Consider the following 26,472-nt stretch of genomic DNA (forward strand, 5'->3'; position numbering starts at 1 on the left):
CAGCAGGAATATTGGCCGAGTCGTGACGTCATCGCTCTCTCCAACACGGCTGAACAGAGCGCCGAGTCGTACGTGAACGGAAAAAAATTTCATACGATAAAGCCGAAAATGAACCACGAGTACAAATTTAAAAGACATGGATATTCCTTGATAACTGTAGTGCTGCAGCATTCAATTCCCTGTGGTGTTTACGTTCATAATCTCCTGAAATATCCGGAAATTGCCTGCTAGCCAAGCCAACCCCAACTCGATTGCTAACGTTAGGCTAACTGTGTAAAAAAAAAAAGTACGACCCGACATCACATGAGTGCAGCGTCATGATGCAGCAGGAGGCGGAAATATAAATTCCAACCAATAAAACATCACAGATTTTTGAACAGTCCCGCCCCTCTGCCCCTCCCATCCAATAAAACAGCATTTCTCTCCTTGACTTTTTCGTGTTACCTTTTTGTTAGCGATCTCTTTTTTCTTCGTTTTTATTTTTATGTTTTTAACTCTGTAGCACTTTGAGATTCACTATGAATGAAAAGTGTAATACAAATAAAATGCATTATTATCTCCTATGTCCCGCCCCCAACATCCTGTTTCAACAAAATGCCGTTTCATGGGGTCTTTAATATTATTATTATTATTATTATTATTATTATTATTATTATTATTCCTGAAACTGTCACCAAAGCAATTCACAAAATCAAACTGCTGCCAGATGCCAACAGATGATGTTTTTGTCTTTCTCCTCACAGGTGTCCATCAACAGCCAAGGTCAGTGAGCAGAAACACTCGTGAGATGCACAAGAAGCAACACACACACAACAAAGCAAATTAATGAATGTATAGAATGTATTGCTTGAATTTAGAATGAATTGCATATTCATCTCATGTTAAGAATGACTGTTTCTGCTTTCATTGCAGCGGAGTATGAAGAGGCGTTGAAGGTAGGTTTGAATTTCACAAACCATCCACCCTTACATAGTTATAGAAAAGGAATAAGTGTATCTCTTGGTGTATTAGAGGTCAATTTTGGGACTGTATGTTCATACTGCAAGTTGTTAACAATGTGACTCTATGTAAAACTCATTTTTTTTTAAATTAGTTTGCCTTTACTGCCCCTAGGCTTTACTTGTATTTTATTCTTAGTTTTTTTTTTTTTTTTTTTAATTGGTTATGGTTGCAGACAATGATGATCTAGCATGTTGATGACTATGCTATGATTGTCTTGTCATTGTCCTATTTGTCTTGTCTGGCCGTTTCTCACAGAAAATAAAGTAATTAGAATTTGAATTGAATTTGAATGTTTTCATATTCTCGTCCGTTGGTTTTGGTGAGATTAAGAATGCCTTCTACAAGAAGGAAGACCTGATCAAGACCCGATCAAGACCTGATCAAGACCTGATCAAGACCTGATCAAGACCTGATCAAGACCTGATCAAGACCTGCAGCAGCACATTAAGTTACAGACAGAACAGCTGAAATGTGTTGAATCAAGTTTGACTCCAGTGGATTCTGTTGCTGCTGCACAGATCTGTTAAATAGATGCCGACGTGAAACTGAAGCATTTCAGTGTGTGGTTGAATACTTTTTCTGACTATATTGTTCCTGCGCAGACCGGCAGCTGAGAAGAGTACTACAGCCCATCAGATATATTTAATATTAATCCAACTGCGTCCTTTTCCTTCACTTGAAATCACCCCTCTGTGGGCAGTTTGCAGTGACTTTGAAGCGTCCTTCTCAGGAGCCATTTGTTTTAAGTCAGTTGGGGACGGTAAGCAGCATCAGGTGAGACTAACCCGCTGACTCGTGTTTCCCAGAGTGCAGCGCGGCAGGGGAACCGACTGCACATGAACGTGTACGAGACTCGGGGCCAGCCGGCGCGGGTCCCCGCCGCCAAGGCCAGCGGGGCGGAGCCAAAGAGAGGCTTCAGGCCCCCGCAGCACTGCCCCACCCTCGCCCAGGTGGTCAGCCGCAAGATCCAGGCGGCCGTCCCGGAGCAGGGCATGGTGAGCCACACGGTTCAGATTGTTTTAGGCACATTCTTGGGACTATGGATCGGTCTGTGTTGCGATCTTTTCAAAATTTCATTGATTGACGCAAGAGGGTGCTACATCATTTGATTGTTTGTCCCTCTTGTCCCAAGGTGATCATGAAGGAACTGAAGGGGACCAAAGAAGAAGACAAGACTCCTCCTGCCTGGTTCACCTCCTATATGGAGAAGGTAAGAGCGGCTTCATGGAGATGATGATGTCAGTTTCAGCAAAAGTTAGATCTTCTCCCAGAGGAACTAAACAGATTTATATGCTGTGAATTGATGTCAAGAGCGCCACTGTAAACATATTTTAAGTAATAATCTGCAACATTTTCATATAAGTAAATGTCTGTCCTAAATACAATAAAGAAAAGAGGCTCTCATGGATTACAGCTGTAAAGTCTTAATCTGAGTTTTACATGGATTCATCTGTTCTGATGTTAAAATCTTTTCTCCTGTTTCTTCTTCATCTTCCTGCTCTTCATCTCTCCCCACCCTTCTCCCTAACTCTCCTCCCCTGCCACCCCACCTTCTCCTCCTCTCCTTTCTCCCTCTCCTCTTCCTCCTCTCCATCGCTCTTGTTTCCACCTCTCCTCCCATCTCCCTCCCTCCCTCCCTCCAGTTTAAGGACCAGGTGGTGCGGGAGGCGGTGGAGAAGATCTGCCGGGAGTTCTCCGGCCAGTGCTGCATCCACAAGCCCCTGGGAGGAGGAGGAGGGGGGGGGAGGGGGAGGGGGAGGAGGCAGGGGGGAGGGAGGAGGAGGAGCGGAGGCCCAGCAGGTCCCTGAGGTGTCCTCCTCCACCCTGCCCGGAGCGCCCTCCTCCTCCTCCTCCACCCCGCCCTGCTCCTCCTGCAGGGGGCAGACCACCGGAGGAGGGTACCAGTGCAGGTATGGGATGTTGGAGCTTCTTCTTCTTCTTCTTCTTCTTCTTCTTCTTCTTCTTCTTCTACTTCTTCTCTTTCTTCTCTTCTTTCTTCTTCTTCTCTCTTCTCTCTTCCCTTTCTTCTTCTCTCTTCTCTCTTCTCTTTCTTCTTCTTCTTTTCTCTTCTCTTTCTGTTTCTCTTTCTTCTTCTTCGTCTTCTTTATTCTTTTTTAACTATTCCAATCCTCACATATGCATCTTCTGGAGGTGACGGTGTAATGGAATTGCAGAGCGCATCTAGTGAAAGAATTGAATGTTTATAAGATTCAGTATTGAATTCCATCTTTCACAGTGGTACTGAAGTAGTTTTTAAAATTTCAGTTATCATGGCAAAACTGGTCATATGAAGTACGATTTTGAAAAAATATCTAATTGCGATTATTTTGACTGATATTGCAATTTTGATATGATTTGTGATATTAGAGGGAATGATAATTTTTACATCATTATTCTCATTTTCATTGAAAAACGTATTCAAATGATTATGGTGTGATTTTTGCGGGGATCTGTACCAAACAAAGATGTTTTCTTAAGTCTGTAGAATATGATGTGTAGGCCAGGACATCTCTGCAGCACGACAATAGTTAATTTAAAATGGTATTTTGACACACATTTGCGCCTCCTGCGATTTGAAAATTGCAGTAGGCCATATTGCGATTTCGATAAAATTTCGATTAATTGTTCAGCCCTAATATGAAGTATTTCAAAGCTTTGCAACTTGTAGTCTTCAATCTTCAAAATGCATGCTAGATGCTAATAAATTGCAACCAAAAACACAAAACTTAAAATATCCTGTCACACTAGAGAGTCACACTTTCCAAAGAATAACAAAGTAAATTTGGCCTGAGAGCCTCACATTGGGGAAACCCTAGTGTGCATTTTGAAAGACTGCAAAGAAAGGATGGACGGAAGAAAGGATGCAGATAAGAGGAGGGAGGAGCATGAGAAGCAATTGTTTGTACATCGCTGTTTTGTTTTCCTGGTATCTGAAAGCCGAGGATGGGAGTTAGTTTCTGTTTAGCAGAACTGCAGCCGCTCTGCTTTCTCTTTCCCTCGCTGCCTCCCGGTCCGGTATAAAGACGATAGATAGACTCTGAGTCGCACGGTAACTGACAGTCCTCAGCCTCTGTCTGTGTGTTCAGTGTCCTGTCCAGGTAGGTTTCTGCACAGTTTACAGTTTTAGGGGCTTCTGCAGTGGAGTGTGTGTTTTGCAAAGATACTGGATATATCAGCAGTTTCTTTGTTTTGTGTGTGTGTGCTGTTTACTTTTCCTGTAGTATGTTTAAACTATGTAAACCCAAACTGATTTATTTATCCTAGACTTTCACTGGCTATTCAATATATGTGCAGTATTCTGTCTTTTGTTGCATTTTATGTATGACACCTGAACTTTGTTATTGTGTAGAGTTTTTAGATAGTCAATAACTCTCTCTTTCTCTCTCATTCCTTTCCTCCCTTTCTCCATCCCCTCACCCTCCCTCCATCTTTCTCCCTCCTTCCCTTCCTCTCTCTCCCCTCTCTTCTCTCTCTCTCCTCAGTGTCTGTACATCCTGTACTCTGTGCGAGCCCTGCAGTTTCTCTCATGATCCCAGTCACAACCTGGTGAGGGCCAGGACTCCTCTGTCCATCCCGGAACACGGATCACCTGCCCCGGACCACAGCAGGTAGGAACCACTTTACTACTGCTTTCATATCTTTGTGCTTTACCAGAGAATGAATCATCTGTGTATTGACATGAAGTTGAACTTTGTCCCGGTTGTGTTTCCTGTTTATCACAAACTATAGAGCTGTTAGTATATTCATCCTGTAATCCAGCATGATGTACACCCAAAGTACTACTACTACTACTACTACTACTACCACCACTACTACTACTATTACTACTACTACTGCTACTACTGTTACTACTACTACTACTACTGTTACTACTGTTACTACTACTACTACTACTGTTACTACCACTACTACTACTACTACTACTACTACTACTACTACTGTTACTACTACTACTAGTACTACTACTACTGCTACTACTGTTACTACTACTACTACTACTGTTACTACTGTTACTACTACTACTACTACTGTTACTACCACTACTACTACTACTACTACTACTACTACTGCTACTACTACTACTAGTACTACTACTACTGCTACTACTGTTACTACTACTACTACTACTACTACTACTACTGCTGTTACTACTACTACTACTACTGCTACTACTGTTACTACTACTACTACTACTACTACTACTACTGCTGTTACTACTACTACTACTACTACTACTACTACTACTACTACTGTTACTACTACTACTAGTACTACTACTACTGCTACTACTGTTACTACTACTACTACTACTGTTACTACTACTACTACTACTGCTACTGCTGTTACTACTACTACTACTACTGCTGTTACTACTACTACTACTACTGTTACTACTACTACTACTACTACTACTGCTGTTACTACTACTATTACTACTACTGTTACTACTACTACTACGACTTATACTACAACTACTACTACTACCACTACTACTACTACTGCTGTTACTACTACTACTGCTGTTACTACTACTACTACTACTGCTACTGTTACTACTACTACGAATACTGCTGCTACTACTACTACTGCTACGACTATTGCTACTACTACTAATAATAATAATAGCAAACTTTATTTATATCACACCTTCCAGATCATTGTTACAAAGTGCTTAACAAAAAATAAAAACATAGTGTAAAAATACACAGAAAATAGTAGTGATAAAAACACAATTAGAGAAACAAAAGCAATCAAGTAAAAATAGAACAACAGCAAAACAAAGAATAGAAAATACTTGTTGCTTCTTACTGATGTTGCTGCTGATATGTGGACATGTACTGTTTACAGGTGCTACTTGTAGTATTTCAACACTGATAAATCATTCCTGCATTCATTTTGAGATATTAGTATTAAACAGACAAGACCATTGGCAAGAAGAGCAGGAATTATGGGAATTGTGGTCTTAATTTTGGGACACAAACTAACAATACCAATGAGATAGAGGCTACCAATCGTTTTGACGATGGTCTCATTTGTTTACAGTAATCATATCAAGGTATATTGGTAAGCATAAGCTTTATAAACACTTGGCTAAGTGTCATGTGTATGATGCTCTGATGAAGGTTTATGCTGAAATGCAGTAGCTAAAGCACTAATCTTGGCCATTAATAAAATAAAGGTGTAATTGAGGTTAAGTCTTGCCCTAATTTTTGAACCAGCTTTTTGGACTGCTGTCATTCCCTTGTTCTTCGTGGATTTGTTGGAAGCCATGAATCTGTCTTCGATCACAGCAGATCAAAAATCTCTTATTATCTCTTATTTAGATAGTTTGAGCCATCTGACTCAATGCTGTATAACAGATATATTGTATATAATGTATTTTCTTGCTTATGATCTAGTTTTAAAGAGGATATTTTGTTAATTTCCGTGTTTCATTTGTCTTGTATGTGTCTGCTCTGTGCCTGAGTATGTGCATGGTCTCCCTCCGTGTCTTCATCTTCATCTTCATCTCTCGTCTGTGCGCTCGCCCTCTCCAGGTTCTACAGGCGGGGGGACCGTAGTTTCCGGAAGGCGGAGAAGCAGCGGCTGAAAGCGGAGAAGCGGCAGCTGAAGGCCGAGGTCAAGGAGATCAGGAAGCAGCTGAGGATGGAGAGGCGGGGCATACAGTGGAGCTCCTCCCACCGGGACGGAAGCTCCTCCCCCGTCCTGCTGCAGCCCCGCGCCACCCAGCACAACAGCCCCGAGTAGGTTACTGGGAAAACCGGAGGAAATTAGTTGCACGCTTCAATGATCCCAACATGCTTTTTATACGTGTGAAGAAAATGGGTCAATTTAAAGAGTAACTAAACCCCAAAGACAAATCTGTGTAAAGCCTGACATCTACTGGTAAAACGCATGCTACTTTGGTGCCAGGTGATGATGTCACCTTCTATAGAGTACAACAGGTGGTGACATCACCTGGCAGCAAAGATCAGCCAATAGCAGATGGCAATTTCAGAAGCATGCTTTTTACCATTAGATGTCAGGCTTTACACAGGTTTGGGTTTGGGGTTTAGTTCCTCTTTAAGTTAAGTTTTACGTGGTTCTGTGGCTCAATATAACACTGCTCAGGTTAGGAGTCACCCATGATACAAATGTACAGTATGTGCTAATGGTACTGTGAGGTTTAGAGAGAAAAAAGTAGCACATCCAAAAATAAAAGTAGTATGGCAGAGTACTCCCTTTTCACTTGAATTTATTGGCACATGCACAATACTGCTGACGCGTTTCGGCGTTCATCAAAGCATACTGTGAGGCGTTCTGGATAAAAACATCCACTGAATGATGTAAGTCACACTATCTTATGTCCGTATTCAAATGTAAGAGCTGTTGTAGGCAAATTAGATTTAGTCAGCTAGAAGGAGATCCGGTAAACAGCTGACTCAGAAGTTTTATGTTGCATCGTGTTTCACATTTACATTTACGTTACAACATCTTGGAGAATAACTTGCAGGGTTTGCTGCAGTAGTAACGCAGGATAGATGCAGTATGGGGGGGCTTCTGTGATATCTGCCACTGTGTACGGCACTAATGCAACACAGATGCAGACAGAGGCACTGAGCCCTCTCCTGTTCCTCTCCTGTTCCTCTCCTGTTCCTCTCCTGTTCCTCTCCCAGGCGTCCGAAGCGCCCCTGTCCCCTGGTGGTTCCGGCCATGACGGCTGTGTTTCTGGATGAAAACCTTCCCGATGGAACCCGACTCCGACCCGGGACCAAGTTTATAAAGTACTGGAAGATGAGGAACACTGGAACCATCAGCTGGAGCGCTGACACTAAGGTAAAGCTCTCTGCTGTATCCTGCTCTACTCTTCTCTATTCTACTGGAATAGAGGATTATAAACACTTAATACCCTCAAACAAAAGGACAGTCCAGGCACTCCAAATATAAAAATATAACCATGAGGAAGAAAATACTTAAAAAGCCTTTATTGTAGTGGCTAAATCATTAAAAAAGCCCTGGCTTTTTTTAATGATTTAGCCACTACAATACTGTTTAATACCCGTTTTCCAAGAGCACCCGATACATTTTTGATCCTAGTTTGACAATATAGAGCAACCAGTCATTTCCTTTTTTCCAGTTAATACCCTCACTTTTAAGATGAGTGGAATTGTCAGCTGCAATACTCTACTTTCCTCTACTCTCCACTGATCTACAGTACTATTATGAATAGTAAGGTTTTGTAAGATGAGGAGAACTAGAACTGTTGCACTGACACTGAGATTAGGCCACACTGTGTGACACACAGCACTCAGATAGGAGCTTTGGTTATACAAACATTTAACATTTAGCAGAGATGCTCTGGAGACAGAAATGACCTCATTGGTTGAGTTAAACCTCAGTGGGCGGAGACAAAAATGAACCGTTTTTCTGGCTAAGTAAAGTTAGACTGAAGCTCAGTGAAAAAGACAAGAGGTAAGAGAGGAGGAAGCTGATATTATGAAGCCTAGTGCTCTGCTCTGCGCTGAAAAATGGTGGTTTTGGCTCCGCCCATTGAGGCTCAGCCAATAAAGTTATTTCTGCCTCCAAATTAGCTGCCTCTGAGAAATGTTTGTATAACTGAAACTGCAATCTGCCTACAGTGCTCTTTATCATGTCGTTGTATGAGTACATGCAATCAAACAAACTCCAGTTCTTTTAAAGAGATCTGTATTAAAACATGAGGAATGTAAGATTCCCTTATGATTAAAAGTTACAACTGTCATGAACGGTAAAGCGTGAATCAGTTGTTTATTTGTATCATTATGTTTACTTATTACTAGGACTACAGCTTGTGACCATAATACTTAGCAGTGATAAGTGACTGCCATACTCTGCCTTGTTCTCCTCCTGCAGTTGAAGTTCATGTGGGGAAACCTGGCGGTGGGGTCCGGGGACCGCTGGAGAGAAGTGTCCGTCCCCTTCCTCCAGCCGGGACAGGTCAGATGACAAGACGAGACGAGCTTTCATTTTCTCTTATCTTGGGGAAAAAAGTCCCTTCTTCTTCTCACTTAGCTCATATTTCTTATTTTCTCTCTCTAGCACTTCTCTCTTACATGATCATTCCCGGATCACAGGAGTGTTGTCAGGGCACTACGGCTCTTAAGGTCCATTCACATCTAGAGTGATAACTATAAAGATAACTATGAAAATATTTAAATCATTCTAAGTAAATAGCGTGTCTGTGTTTCCACTGCAGCGATAACTACGAAAACCTCCAAAACGATAAATGTAACTATATTTTTGGTTCGATCTCAGAGCGATTTTTTTGGATGCAGAGACAGCGATGACACATTTTCAACCAATCAAAGTTAAAGTTGTAAGAAAGAAGGGGGCGGAGCATTCTGCAGCTCACTGCAGCGATGCTTCGTCTGCTGAGGAACTTCTCACGGATATCGCTGAAGTGTGAATGATTCAGCAACAAAGTGTGGTTATAGTTTATAGTTATTGTTCTCGATGTGAATGGGCCTTTATCCTTGCACTCTTTACTATTGCTATTGCTTATAGTGTTGGTCTACAAACTGATGATCAGGATGAGCAGAGTTTAGAGATAAGAAGCTATGAAATAGAGCGGTCCAGTGTTGAGTCCTAAAACCCGGAAGTGAGTTAGTATTTTTGAGCCATGGCTTCAAAATACCTTGGCTGAAAAGTGATTAAGATTTGAACGGGGTTTCGGTAAAAAGCCTGGAAATAAGATCTGTGGTTAAGACAAGCTTAAAGGAATAGTTCACCCAAAAATGAAAATTCTGTCATCATCTACTCCCCCTCATGCCAGTTGAAACACAGGTGAAGTTTGTCCATACAACACACAGGGAGGCTGCAGCACAACTCCACAGCAGCCTTCTCCAAAACAACTGAAGTCAATGGGGATCAGTTCTTCAGAGTTCCAGAAAGACCTACAGTATATTTACACCATAATTTAGTGCAAATCTTAACTACAGCTGATTGATTTGCAACAAATAATAGTGTATAGGTCTTTCTATTCACAGTGTGATTGTTTGGCTGTTTTTGTTTTGGAGCTCTAAAGAACCGGTCCCCATTGACTTCAGTTGTTTTGGAGAAGGCTGCTTCGAAGTTGTGCTGGCAGCCTCCCTGTGTGTTATATGGACTAACAAATTTCACCTGTGTTTCATTTGGCATGAGGGTGAGTAGATGATGACAGAATTTTCATTTTTGGGTGAACTATTCCTTTAAGAAAGTTTTAACGTTTCGTTCTGTGACATAAAATAAACCATTAAACATCCCATTCGTGAATTTTGAAGGTTTTATGCGCCCTAATAAAGTAAGTTGCGAACAAATGGCTAACTACAATGGGTTTGTCGCAAAATAACACGTCAGTACGCAGAATAGTCCACTAAAGCCTCTGAACTGCAGAACTCACACTGTTATAAAAAAACATCATCGCTGGACCGCTCTATAAGGATGAGATGAATGAATGAAGATGAAGGATTCTTGCTGGTCTTTTTAGCTCCTGTCCCATTTCCCATAATTCCATACCAAACCGGACCCGCACGGGGCCCGGTGGCACCAACAGCAGCCGTCCCTCTGTGTGTGCAGGTGGGCGTGGTGAGCGTGGCGCTGTGTGCGCCTGGCGTGGAGGGCTCCTACACGTCCCACTGGCGCCTGGCCCACGGCGGGGAGCAGTTCGGGCCGAGGGTGTGGTGCAGCATCGTGGTCGACCCTCTGGCCCCGGCCGCCATGATGGCTGACGGGATACTGGTGTCGCCCTGCGTCACGCCACAGGTAAGAAGAATCCCCTGATGATCAGATAGCGTCACGCTGCGTCTCGCTGCATACAGTAAATAAGTTGAATAAATGCATGGATGCATGTATGAATAAGGGAAGGAAGGCAGCAGACAATAAAAATAAAATATGTAGGATTACTGTGGCGTACTGGTGTCACCCTCAATCACACCACAGATAAATACACTCACATAGATACATAAATACATAACAAACTGGGCAGAAAGTGGCCATTCTCGGGGGTTAGTGATGGGACGATCTGTTTATCTCACGATACGACTCGATGCGTGATATCTGGTTCAGGATTCAATACAATGAATGTAATAAATAAAAGTTCAGTGACAACAAAGTCTGGCTGTGCAGAATTATGTTTATTTCTGAGCTACAAATCTTTCTAGCGATGGCATTGGCTGCTAGAATGTAAACAATGACTTAAAAATGTCCTTACAAAGTGACGATAACATAATTTGGATGGAGAGTTTGCCGTCTCATTTGTGATTACTACAGCAGAATAAAATGCAGCAAATATCACCATTCATTTTTCTGCCCCACGACACGTGTTGTCACATTTTTGTATTGCGATATGTTGAATTTCGATATATACGTGGTCCCATCCCTGCTCGGAGTGTGTGTATGACTTCTCTGACAGTGTTTTGTTTGATGCTGTCCCGTCTGCAGGGGAAGAACGCAGCGGCTAAGGATGGAAAAGCCTGTGCAGCTTCCAGGGACCAACCTCTGATGTCAGTGGACCAAGAGGAGTACTACATCCCATCTGTTGACCTGCTTACTGCGCAGGTAACATGCTACCATAATATAGAATAGACTACGAACAACTGATAAAGTCCTGCACTACTGAAAAATTTTTTTTTTTTTTAAGAGTGAACCTGAAGAAGCATCTCATGTAAAATAAAATAACTTTTTCTAGAGCAGTGGTTCTCAAACTTTTTCACATCAAGGACCCCTAAACTGACACAAATTAGACCACGGACCCTCATTTGATAAGATTTTGTCCCAGTGTCCCCCATCTGATAGGATTTTTGCTTTTAGATGTTTTATTACAGAAAGTGTATGAAACCCATGACCAAAACAGTCATACATTCTGTCATTGTGTTACTTATGGATGGAATTATAGTGAAAATAAATTATTCCCCTTTTTGCTGGGGACCCCCTGGAACCCCCTCAAGGACCCCTGGGGGTCCCCGGACCCCACTTTGAGAACCACTGTTCTAGAGAGTCAGTGCAGCAAGAATCAATACTTTGCAGTAGAATAGAGTATATTATACTACTACAGTAGATCCTGTATACTAGTATAATATTATATGATTGGGAGCATATTCTTGGTGTTTTCAGATCTGCTGCCCTCTACCTACAAACAGTGTTTTCCTCCAGTGTCACATAGCTTGCAGCACTGATTCATGACCATACTGTGAAATTCAAAATGTGATTTATTTGTTGTTTATCTGTCAGGACCTGCTGTCTTTTGAGCTGCTGGACATCAACATCGTGCAGGAGCTGGAGAGCGTCCCAAACAACACTCCTGCTGGTAAGACCGCTCCGAACCAGTACAGCACAGAGACACTTGGCACGAAATACTAGCAGCTGCATAAAAGCAGAGTACAAATACATTAAAGGAACTATATCATATAAAGCCAACTATGTAAGACTATATAAAAACAAACAAAAACAAACAATAAAATGACATGGCACAAACAGCAGCAGTCACACAGCGGCAGTAGCGATCAAATAGAAAAGTAACAGTCAACGAGAGAACAAAAGGGGAACGGATAGAAACATAAAAGACCTTAAAAGCAGTTTTGAACTTCTGATCTTTTAGGCTGATAATGATCTTTTTAATTGCCGAGTCTCCTGCCACCTTTGCCCCTTGACAAGATTTAGCAGGTTAAATCATTAAACCTGCAGCACCAGGTGCCTCTGAAGCGTGACTTCCCAGGCGACTGATTGGTCCGTCCACTGTGGTTTCTATCAGTTTCTATTGAAATGTAGTGTAATGTAGTGTATTTTAGTTTCCAGATGTCAACAATATTCAGGCAACATTTACATACATTTCTCACTCTTAACCACAAATTTTCTCTCTTTTTTTTTTTTTTTTGTAAAAAGTGAATGTCAGGTGCTCCATGGCCAGACATTAAGACTGGCCTTTCCAACCGTTGGCTTTGCTACCAAGTGATACTCGGCTGCTTTGATTGCAGCACTGTAACCGAGCAACCACTCACAGCTGATTGCTCATATAGAAAAAGTGATTGCACTTTGTCTCAAATCTCAGTCGAACTAAATGTGAAAGACGGTGAATTACAGCTTTGGGGAAGTTCAGACGTGTATCTCTGAAAGCTGCCGTGTGCGTTTATTAAACGGTCTGGAACCTTCTCTGAGAATCCAGTTATTCTTTTGTTTTGTCTTCTTGGAACTAACTTTTATTGAAAGGCAGTAATAGTCAAAACTATGCTGACAGGCTCAATTATATTAGTTGCCTGTTGGTGACATTAGCCTTTTTGAATATTCTAGTCTAAAACATTGGGAACTAGGGTTAGAAAAATAAAGAGTTTTTGAAGGCTGATACTGCTATTTTTGGATCAATATTGCAGATAGCTGATGTTTTGTGCCAATATTCAATATCTTTAAATTTGACCATTTTCCTGCCAACAAATTCCAAAAATTAGTTTCCCCCAGAATTTGATTCTTGTAAGGGTGGAAAAGCGTCTGAAACCCCATTTAGATTATGGGACACTAAAACTCTCCACTGAAACACGGACAAATGAAAGTGTTTAGGTGGGCGAGCAGCTCCAGATTGTCGTCCCTGAAGAGTAAAACCTCCATCACCTCAGAGGTGGATGACACTGATTGGCTGATATCCGCTTTTCAACAAAAGGCCAATATCGGCTCGATACATCGGAAAATCAATACATCAGTGTAAGCTATTGGTAACTGTAGGGAGCTGATTGATCGACTGACTTGATTTCAATAGATCCGCTCTCTTCCCTCCATCCAGACATGACTCCCTGCATGTCCCCGCTGCCCCACGAGGCCCACCTGCAGGACAAGAGCAGTCCCTCTTTGGGTCTGATCCAGGAAGAGACCGAGGTCGCCACTAGCATTATGGGTAATGAAGTTTCCCATTCATTCACCTTTTTTTTTAAAGAGGAACTAAACCCCAAACTCAAATCTGTGTAATGCCTGACATCTAAAGGTAAAAAGCATGCTGCTGAAATTGCCATCTGCTATTGGCTGATTTTTGGTGTCAGGTGATGTCACCTTCTATAGAGTACAACAGGTGGTGACATCACCTCGCACCAAAGATCAGCCAATAGCAAATAGCCATTTCATTAGCATGCATTTTACCATTAGATGTCAGGCTTTACACAGATTTGAGTTTTGTTGACGTTTTGTTGTTGGTTTGGTAAATTAAAGAAAAATGGGTAACGCATGTGTTTATTCCCTTCCGTCAGATGTGCCCCAGGGGGCGGGGTCCGGAGCGGAAGGGGGCGGAGTCCCGGCCCAGGAGGAAGGGGAGGACGACATCAGCGGGACTCAGTTTGTGTGCGAGACCGTGATTCGCTCCCTGACCCTGGAGGAGGCTCCTGACCACGCCCCCCTCAGAGCGACCCGCCCCGGGACAGGGAAAGGTCAGTCAGCCACGGACCAGGCTAACAGTCTGGAAATAAATGACCTGAATGTAGAGCATTAAAAAGTCTTAAAATGTCTTCAGTACAGTTATTAGAAATCTTATTTGTTTTCCTCATGCGATGACCACTCTTAGATCAATACAGATCAATACATCTGCTTTACTAACCACAACACAATTGGACTTAATGTCCCTTGACAATTAATTTCATTTCTTATTCTGCCAATTTATAGTTTCAGAACTTTCATTAGCTGTGTTCAATCAGAAATAGAGTGGTTTTACCAGCTTTGTTTCTGTATTTTCGGTTTCTGTTTTTTTAAATTGGTCTTAAATTGAATTCCAGGTAGCACTGAAAAGTTCTTAAAGACTTAAATTTGGTTCTCTGAAACCTGCAGATACCCTGTATACAAAGTACCACAGAGTGTGACTGAGGATTTTTAAAATAAAAGATACAGCTCAGTAAAAAAGAGGAGAAATCATCCTTCTCACCAGTCAATGTACTAATTGTTCCAAAATTAGTTGTAGTAGAATTAGCATGTATTATATAGTGGTCTACACTTTTACTCTCACTTTTTTGTGAGTGTTCTTGAGCTGTTTTTATATGCATGTTATTTGCTGTCTTTCTACTCTGTTTTACATGGAACAAAAGTATTTTGAAAAAATATGATTGGTCATAAGTTCTGGCAAATATTTCTCATGAAATTTGTCTTCAAAAGTTTTTTAGAATAAAAAGTCCACACCCTGAAATATGTTCCCAAGGTGTATGAATTTATTAACCCCCATGTTGTGACGTTTGGAGCCGACGTCTGGATTTTCTTGGATTTGTGTGTGTTTACTTTTTTAACCTTTGTGTAACAAGGTAATCCCACTGCGAATAACTTTGCTTCAAAATACTCCCGGTGGAAAAACTTGAGCATCTAATTAAAATGCGAAATATTCACTGAGAAGTATTCATAACGGTCTTCCTGCTTCCTCCCAGTGGTGCGCCCGGCGGCCCAGGGTGGCTCCGCCTCCTCCTGTGTGAAGAGTAAAGCGGTGAAGACAGAGAAGAGTCCGGAGAGCAGCCCCAGCAGCTCCAACGCTCCCCTGAAACCTCCCGCCGCCCTGAAGGCGTCTCTCCCCGCCCCGCTCAAAGCCTCCCTGCCGGCCCCTCTGTCCGTGGCCCCGCCCCCGGCCCCGGGACCCGGCCCCAGCTCGGCCCCGCCCCCGCCCTCCGCCCCGCTCTCCGCTCCGCCCCGGGCCTCCGTGCTGCAGGAGCACAGGGTCACAGGTGAGGGTGTCTATCCTGGAAGGTCACAGGTTCGATGGTGGTTAAGTTCAAGTTTCAATTCAAATGAAACAGCTTTGGAAACTGTTCTGACCTGATATGAGAAAGATATTTAGGTCCTGATTTCACCAAACTTGCTCAGATTTGTTATTGTGCATCTTGTGCTTTGTTCTGAGTCCTTGTGTTTGTGTTACATCATTCTGTTCTACGATTGATTGATGATCAGTTAGATCTAGTTAGCCTCATTCTCTGTAAAGTCCTTGGAGACAGGCTGGCGATAAAGGGCTGTAGAAATAACTGAGACGTCGTCTCAACTTTTATTTTGACGCTGTGTTTACATGGGTTTTCTATTCACTGTTGGCTGGGTGGTGTTTAATAGGGCGCCCAGTGACTCATATTTTTCAGGCACTAAAGTCTCTCGGTCTAGTCTAAGTTAATGGCATTGCAACATTAGCTGACTTTTACACTTCCAACATTATCGATGCTGCATTTCAGACTGCCTCTCCATTCAGTTTGTGTCAGCACTCTGCAGCTCAGACACAGACACAGCACAGACTAGGACGGTTTGGTGCATGGCATCAATAAATGTTATTGTTTTAAAATGACATCAGCGAGAACCACCAGCTTCATGCATCACAGCGACTGAAATGAATTCAAAACAGACATTTCCTTGGCAGGATGTTAATTTACCTGACCGGCCTCCCAGATGGTAACTTTGTATAGGAAACACTGGAACTGCTCTAAAATTAAAAGTGAATTAATAAATAAATTCATAAATAAGCACATACATTTCTATAGTATTGTATTTTATATGTTTTAGCATTTTTGTATGCTAAAACATAAAATACCAATGCAAAGAAAGAAGGAACATTGGTTTCGGTGACCTCATCGATGAAACATACTGCTGACTCAGTTTACTGTTCACGCTGTTCATGCATTTGCAGAATCAATAAAAACAGAAGAAACTGTTTCCCAAACACATCACATGTATACGGACTTTGACTTTGTGGTTAGCCAACTATTCTGGTCCTGATTAAACCTGATCAACCCTATTGATTCTGACTGAAACTGATAACCCAGGAAGCATGAGTGAAAGCTGAGGACAGGAGACTTTTCAGCATAACTTTGACTTAGAGCAGCACTCTCCTCTGTAAATTATCCTATTTTTAACTGTTTTTATCTGGGGAAAGTTGTTGAAAGTTGAGCATGCGTGATGTTTTCCAGCAACAAGCTGCTTCACATTCACACAGTTCCACACATTCAAACCTGGGATTTGAACCGGCAACTTTCTAACCTCTAGTCTACAGCTGCTTCATTCTGTTTTTATCCATTATTATGTCTTTTTCTGGCGTATTTTATTTCTCTTAGCTTATGTGTTTAGAAAAAAGATCAAAATCTATAGATTCTGAAACTGATCAACTGTATTGATCCCGACACAGACGAGGGCGTGGAGTCGGATATCGAGAGCATCTGCGTGGAGCCGAGGGGGAAGGAGAGAGAGGAGGAGGAGGAGGAGGAGGAGGAGGAGAAGGAGACGGAGGGAGAGGAGAAGAGGGAGGGGAGGAGTCGCTCCTCCTCGGCCTCCTCAGAGGATTACATCATCATCCTCCCCGACTGCTTTGACACCAGTCGGCCACTAGGGGAGTCCATGTACAGGTACACACACGTTTTAAATGCCTTTCTTTTTTTGTCCAACAAGACTCCTTGCAATTACGGCATCAATTTCCCAGCAGCTATGGCTGAAGTCATCATGGAGGTCCAAGATGCTCGTAAATAATGGCTAAATATACAACAACCAGGCAAGAAAAAGAGATACCTGAAACAGATTGTTGTGGTGTGGCTGTAGATCCATTCAGTAATATTCTAAGTAAAAGTGAAAGGTTTAAGGTGGATTTGTTTCCAAACCCTTACTGTGACACAGTAAACTGTCTTGTCTTTAGCCCTTTCCCCTTCAGTCCTAGTCTCTACTAGCAAGCTACAAGTTGTAGCTTGAAAAGAGTCAGCTCAGTTAGCCTAAACCAACTTTTGTTTGGCTTTGTTAGCTAGATAACTAGCAAGCAGGCTAATTTAGCAAAACACCTGATCTTAATGTTAATATACGGTTAATACGCAACTACAAGCCACTATTAATGCTAGCTGCTACTAAATACATTAGCTAGTGTGCTAGTCAGATGTGTCAACAACAGGACAGTGACAGCTAACTATGGTTAGCTAGCTAACGAGCTGATATTATCTAAAAACAATTTATCATAAGTTTCGAGTCAAAAGCAGCACAGAAATTAACCATGTCTTTTGAATTCTGTTGAAACAGCAAAAAGTTGTATGTTTAGAAACAAAATTAGCCGTTCTCAGCCACTTTTGTCAAAGAGCTGAGGACCTCCAAGATGGCCGCCAGACAGTTAAAGCTGAGTAAGGCAGAACACACTGTGGTGACCAGGGAGATATTCAGTAGGAGTCTGCACAAAAAGGGTGGTGGTTTCAGTCATGTTTCCCCCTCTGTCTCTCTCTCACACACACACACACACACACACACACACACACACACACACACACACACACACACGTTCTCATTCTCTCTGTAATTCCCCCTTCCTTGTCTCACTCCAGCTCGGCTCTGTCCCAGCCTGGCGACGTCCCGGCTGAGACCCCCACCGACCCAGAAACCCCCTCTTCCGACGGCCCGGGCCGCACCACCCCGGAGGGGGAGCGGGGGGAGGCGGACGAGCCCGCCGCGGCCGCGGGGTCGGGGGGGCCGCGGGGGTCGGGGGGGTCCGGCGTGTCGGGGACCAGCAGCGCCAACGACATGCTGTGCACCTCTCAGACGCTGGACGATGAGCCGCTGACGCCTGAAGTGGTGGCTCCGCCCAAAGCCATCCTCACCCCGAGGTCAGTCAGCTGGCCCAACATACACTTATATATTTCTACTTAACTTTATTCAAATCAAAGTGCTGTCAGGATGTTTGTATTTCACGCTGAAAATTACCACAGGTCCATTAGAAGTCTGAAAAAATATTAAATTAGCTCAAATTCGAGGCCTTTGAAAGTATTAAAATATCTTAAATTCTGTTATTAGAGGCATACATTTTTTCATCATGTAATAGCTGGTTCATTTTGTAATTTTAATGCAAATATGATGACAGATTCGGTGATATTTAGTCGAGGCAGTGTTATTGGAAAGTAAGGCAAATGAAATAAGACAAATGCCATTAATTGTGTAGTTTGACTAAAAGCTGTGAATGGGAGCGGCAGTAGTTCTCATGTTAAATTGCATCAGCTGCACATGCATGTCCTCTCCTAGATTAATACAGAAGAAGGCTAACACAATGAGCCAAACATGTTTTGTTTTGTCACATATGCTTTAATAAACGTTATTAGATATCATGTCCCTGAAGTGTTAATTTCCAATGAATTCATTTCCATTTTCATGTCCTTTTTCTTAAACTGCCAATTTATGATTTTACAACTTTCATTAGATCAGTTCAATCAGAAATCGGCTGTTTTGTCAGATTTTTGCATCTTTATTTTGGTTGTTAAAGTGGTCTTGAATTTAATTCCAGATAGCATTAAAAAGCTCTTAAACAGTCTTGAATTTGGCTTCCTGAAACCTGCAGATGCCCTGAATGAACTGTTATGTAGGATGTGTTGTGTGTTGTGCAGTTTGTTGACTTTCATCTCATGTTGTTGTTGTTGTTGTTGTTGTTGTTGTTCTGCAGTCCAGAGAGCAGCGGACAGACAGACACTAATGCTGCTGCTGCAGAGGGAGGAGCAGAGCGGTCTGAACTGTACCAGACTGAGGATGGTAAGCACACACACACACACACACACACACACACACACACACACACACGCACACACACACGGATGCATACACACTCGCCATGAATGCAGGCCCACATAAAATCCCGCAAATACTGAACACGCAAATAAATGGATCATGCAAATACTGAACACACGCACGCATACACAGTGGATACAGTCACACACACACACACACACACACACACACACACACACACACTCTTCTAGCAGTTGGGTAATAAAACCATATTGTTCTCTTTCACAAGAGGGTTTGCCAGACTAAATGATTCAGGACTTTTACAGGAATCATGTGTTTGTGTATAAACTTTATGTGGTTATCATGTGGTGTTTGTTAAAGGTATTCCTTCATACTCACATGCTTCATCTGGAACAGTGTGTCTCTGTTCATCGGCCTCTGTCTGTCTTTCTGTGTGTGTGTGTGTGTGTGTGTGTGTGTGTCTGTGTGTGTGTGTGTGATGGATCTTTTATTGTATCCCAGGATCTGTTCCTGACCAAACCCCCACAGACGAGACTGAAGCTGCTGAAGACACAGAGGAAGAAAACCCAGAGGACCCCAGGTCACTCACACACACACACACACACACACACACACACACGGATGCATACACACTCGACATGAATGCAGGCCCACATAAAATCCCACAAATACTGAACACACAAATAAATGGATCATGCAAATACTGAACACACGCACGCATACACAGTGGATACAGTCACTCACACACACACACACACACACACAAACACACACACACACAGTAGCATACTAACAGCAGAAGTACCAAAAACTGTGAAACTGCCATGTCTGCTTGAGTGTCTTACCTGAAGTTCATTATTAAATATTTCTAAAATATGGATAAAATTTTCATTTAGGAATAAACTTAAGTTACATACTATCCTTTAAAAAGTACCATCATTTGTTTGGATTTTGGGCTGCCAGTCACTCTGTAAGAGTAGGTGTCAGTAGCCGTGTTTCCGTCAAACTGTCAAGTGAATTTTAAGCAAACTTTTGAAATGTTTCCAAAATTGCGGAAATTTTAGCAAAATTTGCCGTTTCCATTCGACTTCTCTATCATAATTCACATACAAACACTTGGATGGAAACCCAGCCACTGTTTTCATGTGGTGGATGTTATCTGTGAACTGAACCCTTGGTCTGCTGTGCTCAGGCACCCGGGCCTCACCGGCGGCCTGGTGAAAGGAGCTCTGTCTGTCGCAGCCTCCGCCTACAAGGCTCTGTTCACCGGACAAGGCCCCACACAGGTCAGCCAGACTTCTACTGTGAACGTTTCTTATGTACAGTCATGTGGAAAAGTAAAAAGACCCCAGTCCAGGTTCAAGGCCCTGTTTGCCGACCGAGGAAAGAGGAAACTGCAGCGACATTTGCAGAACTAAGAACACAAATTCCTTCTTTTTGTTTGTAAAATATGAAGAGAAAAAACGCTAAAATCAACAAATGGAATAAGAAACAGTGGAATTAACAGCCAATAACAATGACAAGTATACTTAATAAGATGAAGTGCTGCTGTGTAATATCTGTAAAGTGCACTGAACATGTAATAGCTCTGTTTTAAAAAGAGAAAAATAGTTTTAACTATCACCATGACATCTGACTTCTTTTCAGTAGAGTTGGTTATATTCAACCAGTTAACTTATACATTTACTGATTGATCTGATCCAGGGCTACAACTAACGATTATTTTCTTTGTCGATTAATCTATTGATTATTTTTATGATTCATCTATTAATCATTTAGTCTATAAAATGTCCAAAATAATGACAATTGCCCATCGGAAATTGCCAGAGCCCAGTGATTCTTAAAATGTGTTCCTTAGGCCTTGTCCACACTAATCTGGGTAAATTTGAAAATGCCGTTTTCGTGTCGTTGGCGTTTCCGTCCACACTAGTTGTTTCCAGGCCGATTTCTAAAAGTTTCCCGTCCGCTTTGATACGCAGAAAAGATAGGAAAACTGTGAAATCTGCCCTATTGGGCATGTGCAAGCCTCCGACCCATGACGTTTATGTTACCACCATGGTTACCACTGTTTACAGATGTGTTGTCATGGCTGCAGCAGCAGAGCCTTAAGCACCAACAAGACGTCCAAATCACGTCAAAAGACGGACAAAAAGTGAGCCAGACTTCTCTGTCTGTACAGACAACGAAGTTGAGCTGCTTTTGAAAGTAACGAACGACTACAAGACGCCAAAGCCACGGAGAATATAGACTGGGAGTCTTTTTGACTAGTGCCTGAGGTCACATGACAATCCCACGTCAGCGTTTTTGAAAAGCTCCGTTTTCCCCGTCCACACTACAACACGAAGCCGGCGTTTTCAAATGTATCTGCTTTGGAGAGTGTTTTCGGTGGTGGAAAACGGCGTCTTAGTGTGGATGGAAGGCCAAAACGGAGAAATAAAGATGCGTTTTCAAATTTACCCGACTTAGTGTGGACAAAGTCTTAGTCTGACCAGCAGCTAAAAAACCTCTAAAGTATTAATTTTACAATGATATGAAACAGAGAAAAGCAAACACATCTTTGGTATTTTGAAGCAGTAACCAGCAAATGTTTGGTGTGTTTACTCGATACATGACGAACGCTTAATGGATTACCAGAATGATAATGAATGAATGTGTTATCGATCAGCTGATCAGTGAATGGCCTGGTGGTTTCAGCAGCGGTGTGATCTTGTCCCCCTGCAGCCGCCGGTGGACGCCTCCACCCAGGACACCATGATGGCGGTGCTGGTGGAGATGGGCTTCGGGGATCGGCCGCTCAACCAGCGGCTGCTGAAGAAACACAACTACAACCTGCTGGACGTCGTCAACGAGCTCGTCCAGATGACCGACAACGACTGGTACTCCACCCGCTACTGAGCAGAGAGAGAGAGAGAGAGAGAGAGGGAGGGAGGAGGTGGAGGTGAAGAGATAGACGAAGAAGAAGAAGAAGAGGAGGAGAAGAGTGGGGGGTGAAGTGCAACTAAACAAATTACTAGATGAAGGAAGAAGAGAAGGGAACAGAAAGATGAAGAGGAGAGACTGGAAGAGAGGACAGACACGTTCTTCCTCTCCTCTGATTGGCCCAAGCGGAGGCGGTCCTCTCTACGACCATATAAGGAGACATTCCGGCGAACTCTCTGGGATAATGTAGTCGACTATCAAACAACCGCAATCTGTAGTCTTACGTTCAGCTTAGGCCTTGACAGTGGCAGACCGGTCGCTACAGAGACACACAGAGTCTTACAGTCTTGGATTAAAGGTGCTGCGTGTCGCATTTTGCGTTTCTCAAAACTTAAGACCACATTTCCCATAAACCGCATTGAGGATGTTGCTGCTCGTCTTTCTTCCCCCTCTCTGGCTTCGCTCCGTTTGTTTTGAAGAGGAAGAAGGATAAGAGCTGATAACGGCATTTAAAGAGCAACTAAACCCCGAACCCAGATCTGTGTAAAGCCTGACATCTAGTCCAATAGCAGGTGGCAATTTCAGCAGCATGTTTTACCATTAGATATCAGGCTGTACCAGAGGTGGGACCGAGTCCACTTTGCTCGAGGCCCAAGTCAGTCTCAAGTCTTGAGGCACAAGTCTCAAGTCGAGTCTCAAGTCTAAATGTAGAACAGCAAGTCAAGTCAGAACAAATCAAGAGTCCAGTATCAATTTAATATCAAATCTAATATCTAGGACTTTTCAATGCAATATGGTTTTAATAGGATAAAAACTTGGTAAGAGCATCATGAGTTTGATTTCTATAATCAGTTTCAACTTCAATAAATTCAATCATTCCATACAAATTCAGAAAACAGAATTTAAATTCAGTCGTACAAGTCAGAGTCAAGTCCCAAGTCAGCAGAACCCAAGTCAAGTCTCAAGTCTTCATGCATCAAGTCAAGTCTCAAGCGATTAAAATTGTGCCTCGAGACCAAGTCATGTGACTCGAGTCCCCACCTCTGGGCTTCACACAGATTTGGGTTAGGGGTTTAGTGACTCTTTAATAGCAGCGAATATGTTTTTAGACGAGGTACGCTAACCTGAACACTGGAACGCTAATTAAGTTTTGTGTTACTCGCAAAGTAAAAACCTCCTTCCTGTTTTGTGCCGTAAAGCAATCCAGCTTAATTCCCTCCAAATCCGACCCGGTGTCACACCGTGTAAAATACAGTAGAGGCTCGTTCGTTTATGGTAATTCCACTAATATCTCAAATGTAACGTGGTAGTGATCTGTTGATGTTGAAATGCTACACATCGCACCTTTAAGCTTCGCCCCTTTACTGTGGCAGATCGCTCGCTTTGCCCTCAGAGACTGATCCGGAACGGAAACGGCGAGAAACTCTCATTCAAAATATAAAATATCCATATCTGCAGTGAGAGAGGTGGCGAGTAGACTTTGCATCACGAGTAACTTTTGTATCATCACCTAGCCATTCTAGTCATATTCAAAACATATAGTATTGAACTGACCATGTACTTTAACCATACACCATGTATTGCTTAGAAGTTGGTGCAAAGTGATGCTCTTTGCCCATTTTGTAGGTTAAAGTATCTTAGAGTACGGCTGCAGTCGAGGGGTTTAAAGTAGTTTGTTTGTTCTTTGAGGATTAATAATTTATGTCCATATCACTGGAGCATAATATGGGGGGATATAATAACACACACACACAATATCAGTGTAGTGTAGGATTAACCTGCTGTGGACGACTACTGAGAGCATAAACACACATTCCCCCATATAAATAACTTATGAGATAACACTAGAGAGAAAACATACTCTTTCTTTGGTATATTGTGTTAAATTATTGTAAAAAAAAGAATAGATTTAGGTGTATTTCCACTCTAAAATCCTTACGGGACAAAGGGACCATTCATCTTCAGTACCTGCCAGTGACTTGTTTGAAATTTTCCCTCTAAAGCCACAGTGTACAAAATGTCAGAAATGTCTAATATTCCTAATATTGATTTGAGAGACGACAGCGTTCCCACAGCTGAGGACACACAGGCACATTTTTAGGGGCAAATTTGGGGCAAAATTCGCCGGCAACTGACAAATCTGACAGTTTGGAGGAGTGAAAATGGATGAAATGACAAACTGCTGTCATCTTGGCCTCCTCTTTCTACTGAAAAAAGTAATATTGTAATCATTTTATCAACGTTATCCACTGGAATTTCATACAGTCTTACGTTTGGCTCTGGCATCCAACTCTCTAGTTTGCTAGATTAAATGTTCTATAAAAAAAGAATCACAGCTATTATTTCCTAGCTGTGTTTTCCTTAGTAGCAGTTGGACCATTTCGAACATATTTTGGGCTGAGAACGAGTCACCTGACCAGCTGTCTTGTCTCCGATTGGTTGATGTTGAATCCGATCAAGCTTGGCTAGATTTCGGTGATAGAATTGTCCCTCAAACTTTGCCTGTGTGTCATCGCCTTAATATTTTGTCCCAGCTCCGTTCACACTGCGGCTGAAAGTGTGTTTTTTTTCCCTCTTCACCTGCAACTCAGATCTGATGTTTTCTGATCAGTGTGAACGGCAAAAAGCTTTGTGGAGTCGCATGTTTTTTCCTGGATATGTGGGACAAAATCAGATCCCTTCATTCGAGTTGTGTTTGAACGCTCCAATCGAAATGTAACCGCCTTGCCGTGACAATAAGAAAATCAAACTCAACTGTGACTGAAACAAGAGAGAGAAACAAGCGGGAGAAACACAGGTATGGAATCGGACGTGACGCCTAATACTGTTACTCTGCGCACGCGTCTTTTTTTCCTCCTTCCCTGTCAGTTCGTATCGGTGTGGGAAAATAGATCCAATCAGATTCTAGCAGCCAGAAGTCAGAAGTGAGCGTGAAAGGCCTGCGGTGTGAACGGAGCCTGCGTTGTTTAGTCCGGGACGGCGCGGTGCGTTTAAGGACTTGGAGAAACAGGATTCAGCTGTATTCATGGGGAAGTGAATTCCTTCAGGAAAGTTCATGTCCGGTTCATGTCATCCTTTTTTGTGCTTGGGGAGTTTTAAAGCGGCTGATGCACTCTTAAACAGCACGTGTCCTTTTCATCACGTCTGTATGTGGCGTTGGTATGTGTTGTTATTAACATGTTGTGTTGCAAAGTAACGCAGATATGTGTTGTCCCATGCGAGACACGCAGATGTGTTGAAAATCACACGTGCTTTTTTTTAAGAGTGCATCAGGAATATGTACAGTAAGTTCATTCCAAATTTGCAAAACTGGAATCAAATGGAGTGTAACAATGTGAATTATTATTATTTTTTTTTTTTACACAAATGTATGATTATATACATACAGAACCTCCCATTTGGAAACGGTGAATATCGGTTGACTCCATTAGTTTACGATTAAGGTTTTTAGGTTGTTTAAGGTGTTTTCGCTTTGAATGCTTGGAGGCCGTTTGGAAATGTAAAAAAAAAAAGAAAAGAAAAAAGAGCTGTGGATGTTGTACTTTTTGCGGTTTATTCTTTTGTTGTGGTTGGATTTGCTCTGCTGTATGTGTGTGTGTGTGTGTGTGTGTGTGTGTGTTTTTGGTTTGTTGGAAATGTTACCAGAAAAAGATTGTCTTTTTTTTTTTTTTGCACAAAAGACGAGCAGGGGTTATTTGGGGGTCGGAGTTGAGGAAGTAATTTAACAAAAAAAAGGCACTTAACTTATTGTTGTAGGATCATGATAAAACGTGTGCAGACGTATTCAAACTCAGAGACAGATTACATGGAAACCATTTGATTTTGCCAAAATCATCTTAGTGCTGACGAATTTTCTAAGTCAGCGGTCAAAGATAATGCTTTGCGCTAAGATGCTGTAGTTCTGGTCGAGCTGTAAAGTCAGAAAATCACTAATATCTTCATAAAACCCTCATGGCTTTTTTTCCCCCATATTGGTTTCTCTCCATTAAGGTAATGGTGAAGTTTGAGTTAAGGTAAAGGACGAGGCGTGGCATCAAAACTTTAGTTGAGTTCCAGCTTTGCAGCGCGGCCAGAAACGAAACAACCAAA

General features: G+C 42.3%; 1 protein-coding gene across 1 annotated transcript in view; it reads left to right on the top strand.

The window, feature by feature from the left end:
- The window catches only part of LOC139908171 (next to BRCA1 gene 1 protein-like), a 29,540-nt gene extending 6,486 nt beyond the window's left edge, over positions 1-23,054 (top strand). The window contains 22 exon segments of the mRNA XM_071894771.2: positions 744-762; positions 913-935; positions 1,809-1,997; positions 2,135-2,212; positions 2,646-2,735; positions 2,737-2,912; positions 4,485-4,610; positions 6,540-6,746; positions 7,659-7,818; positions 8,875-8,958; positions 10,576-10,761; positions 11,440-11,556; positions 12,229-12,304; positions 13,769-13,879; positions 14,226-14,402; positions 15,381-15,671; positions 17,108-17,324; positions 18,276-18,554; positions 19,382-19,467; positions 19,966-20,044; positions 20,657-20,750; positions 22,186-23,054. Of these exon segments, the coding sequence (XP_071750872.2) occupies positions 744-762; positions 913-935; positions 1,809-1,997; positions 2,135-2,212; positions 2,646-2,735; positions 2,737-2,912; positions 4,485-4,610; positions 6,540-6,746; positions 7,659-7,818; positions 8,875-8,958; positions 10,576-10,761; positions 11,440-11,556; positions 12,229-12,304; positions 13,769-13,879; positions 14,226-14,402; positions 15,381-15,671; positions 17,108-17,324; positions 18,276-18,554; positions 19,382-19,467; positions 19,966-20,044; positions 20,657-20,750; positions 22,186-22,359 (3,039 nt within the window). The 3' untranslated portion in view covers positions 22,360-23,054.
- The last annotated feature ends 3,418 nt before the right edge of the window (positions 23,055-26,472 follow it).

Source organism: Centroberyx gerrardi, chromosome 7 (assembly GCF_048128805.1).
Source record: "Centroberyx gerrardi isolate f3 chromosome 7, fCenGer3.hap1.cur.20231027, whole genome shotgun sequence".
In the NCBI taxonomy this organism is placed as follows: domain Eukaryota; kingdom Metazoa; phylum Chordata; class Actinopteri; order Beryciformes; family Berycidae; genus Centroberyx; species Centroberyx gerrardi.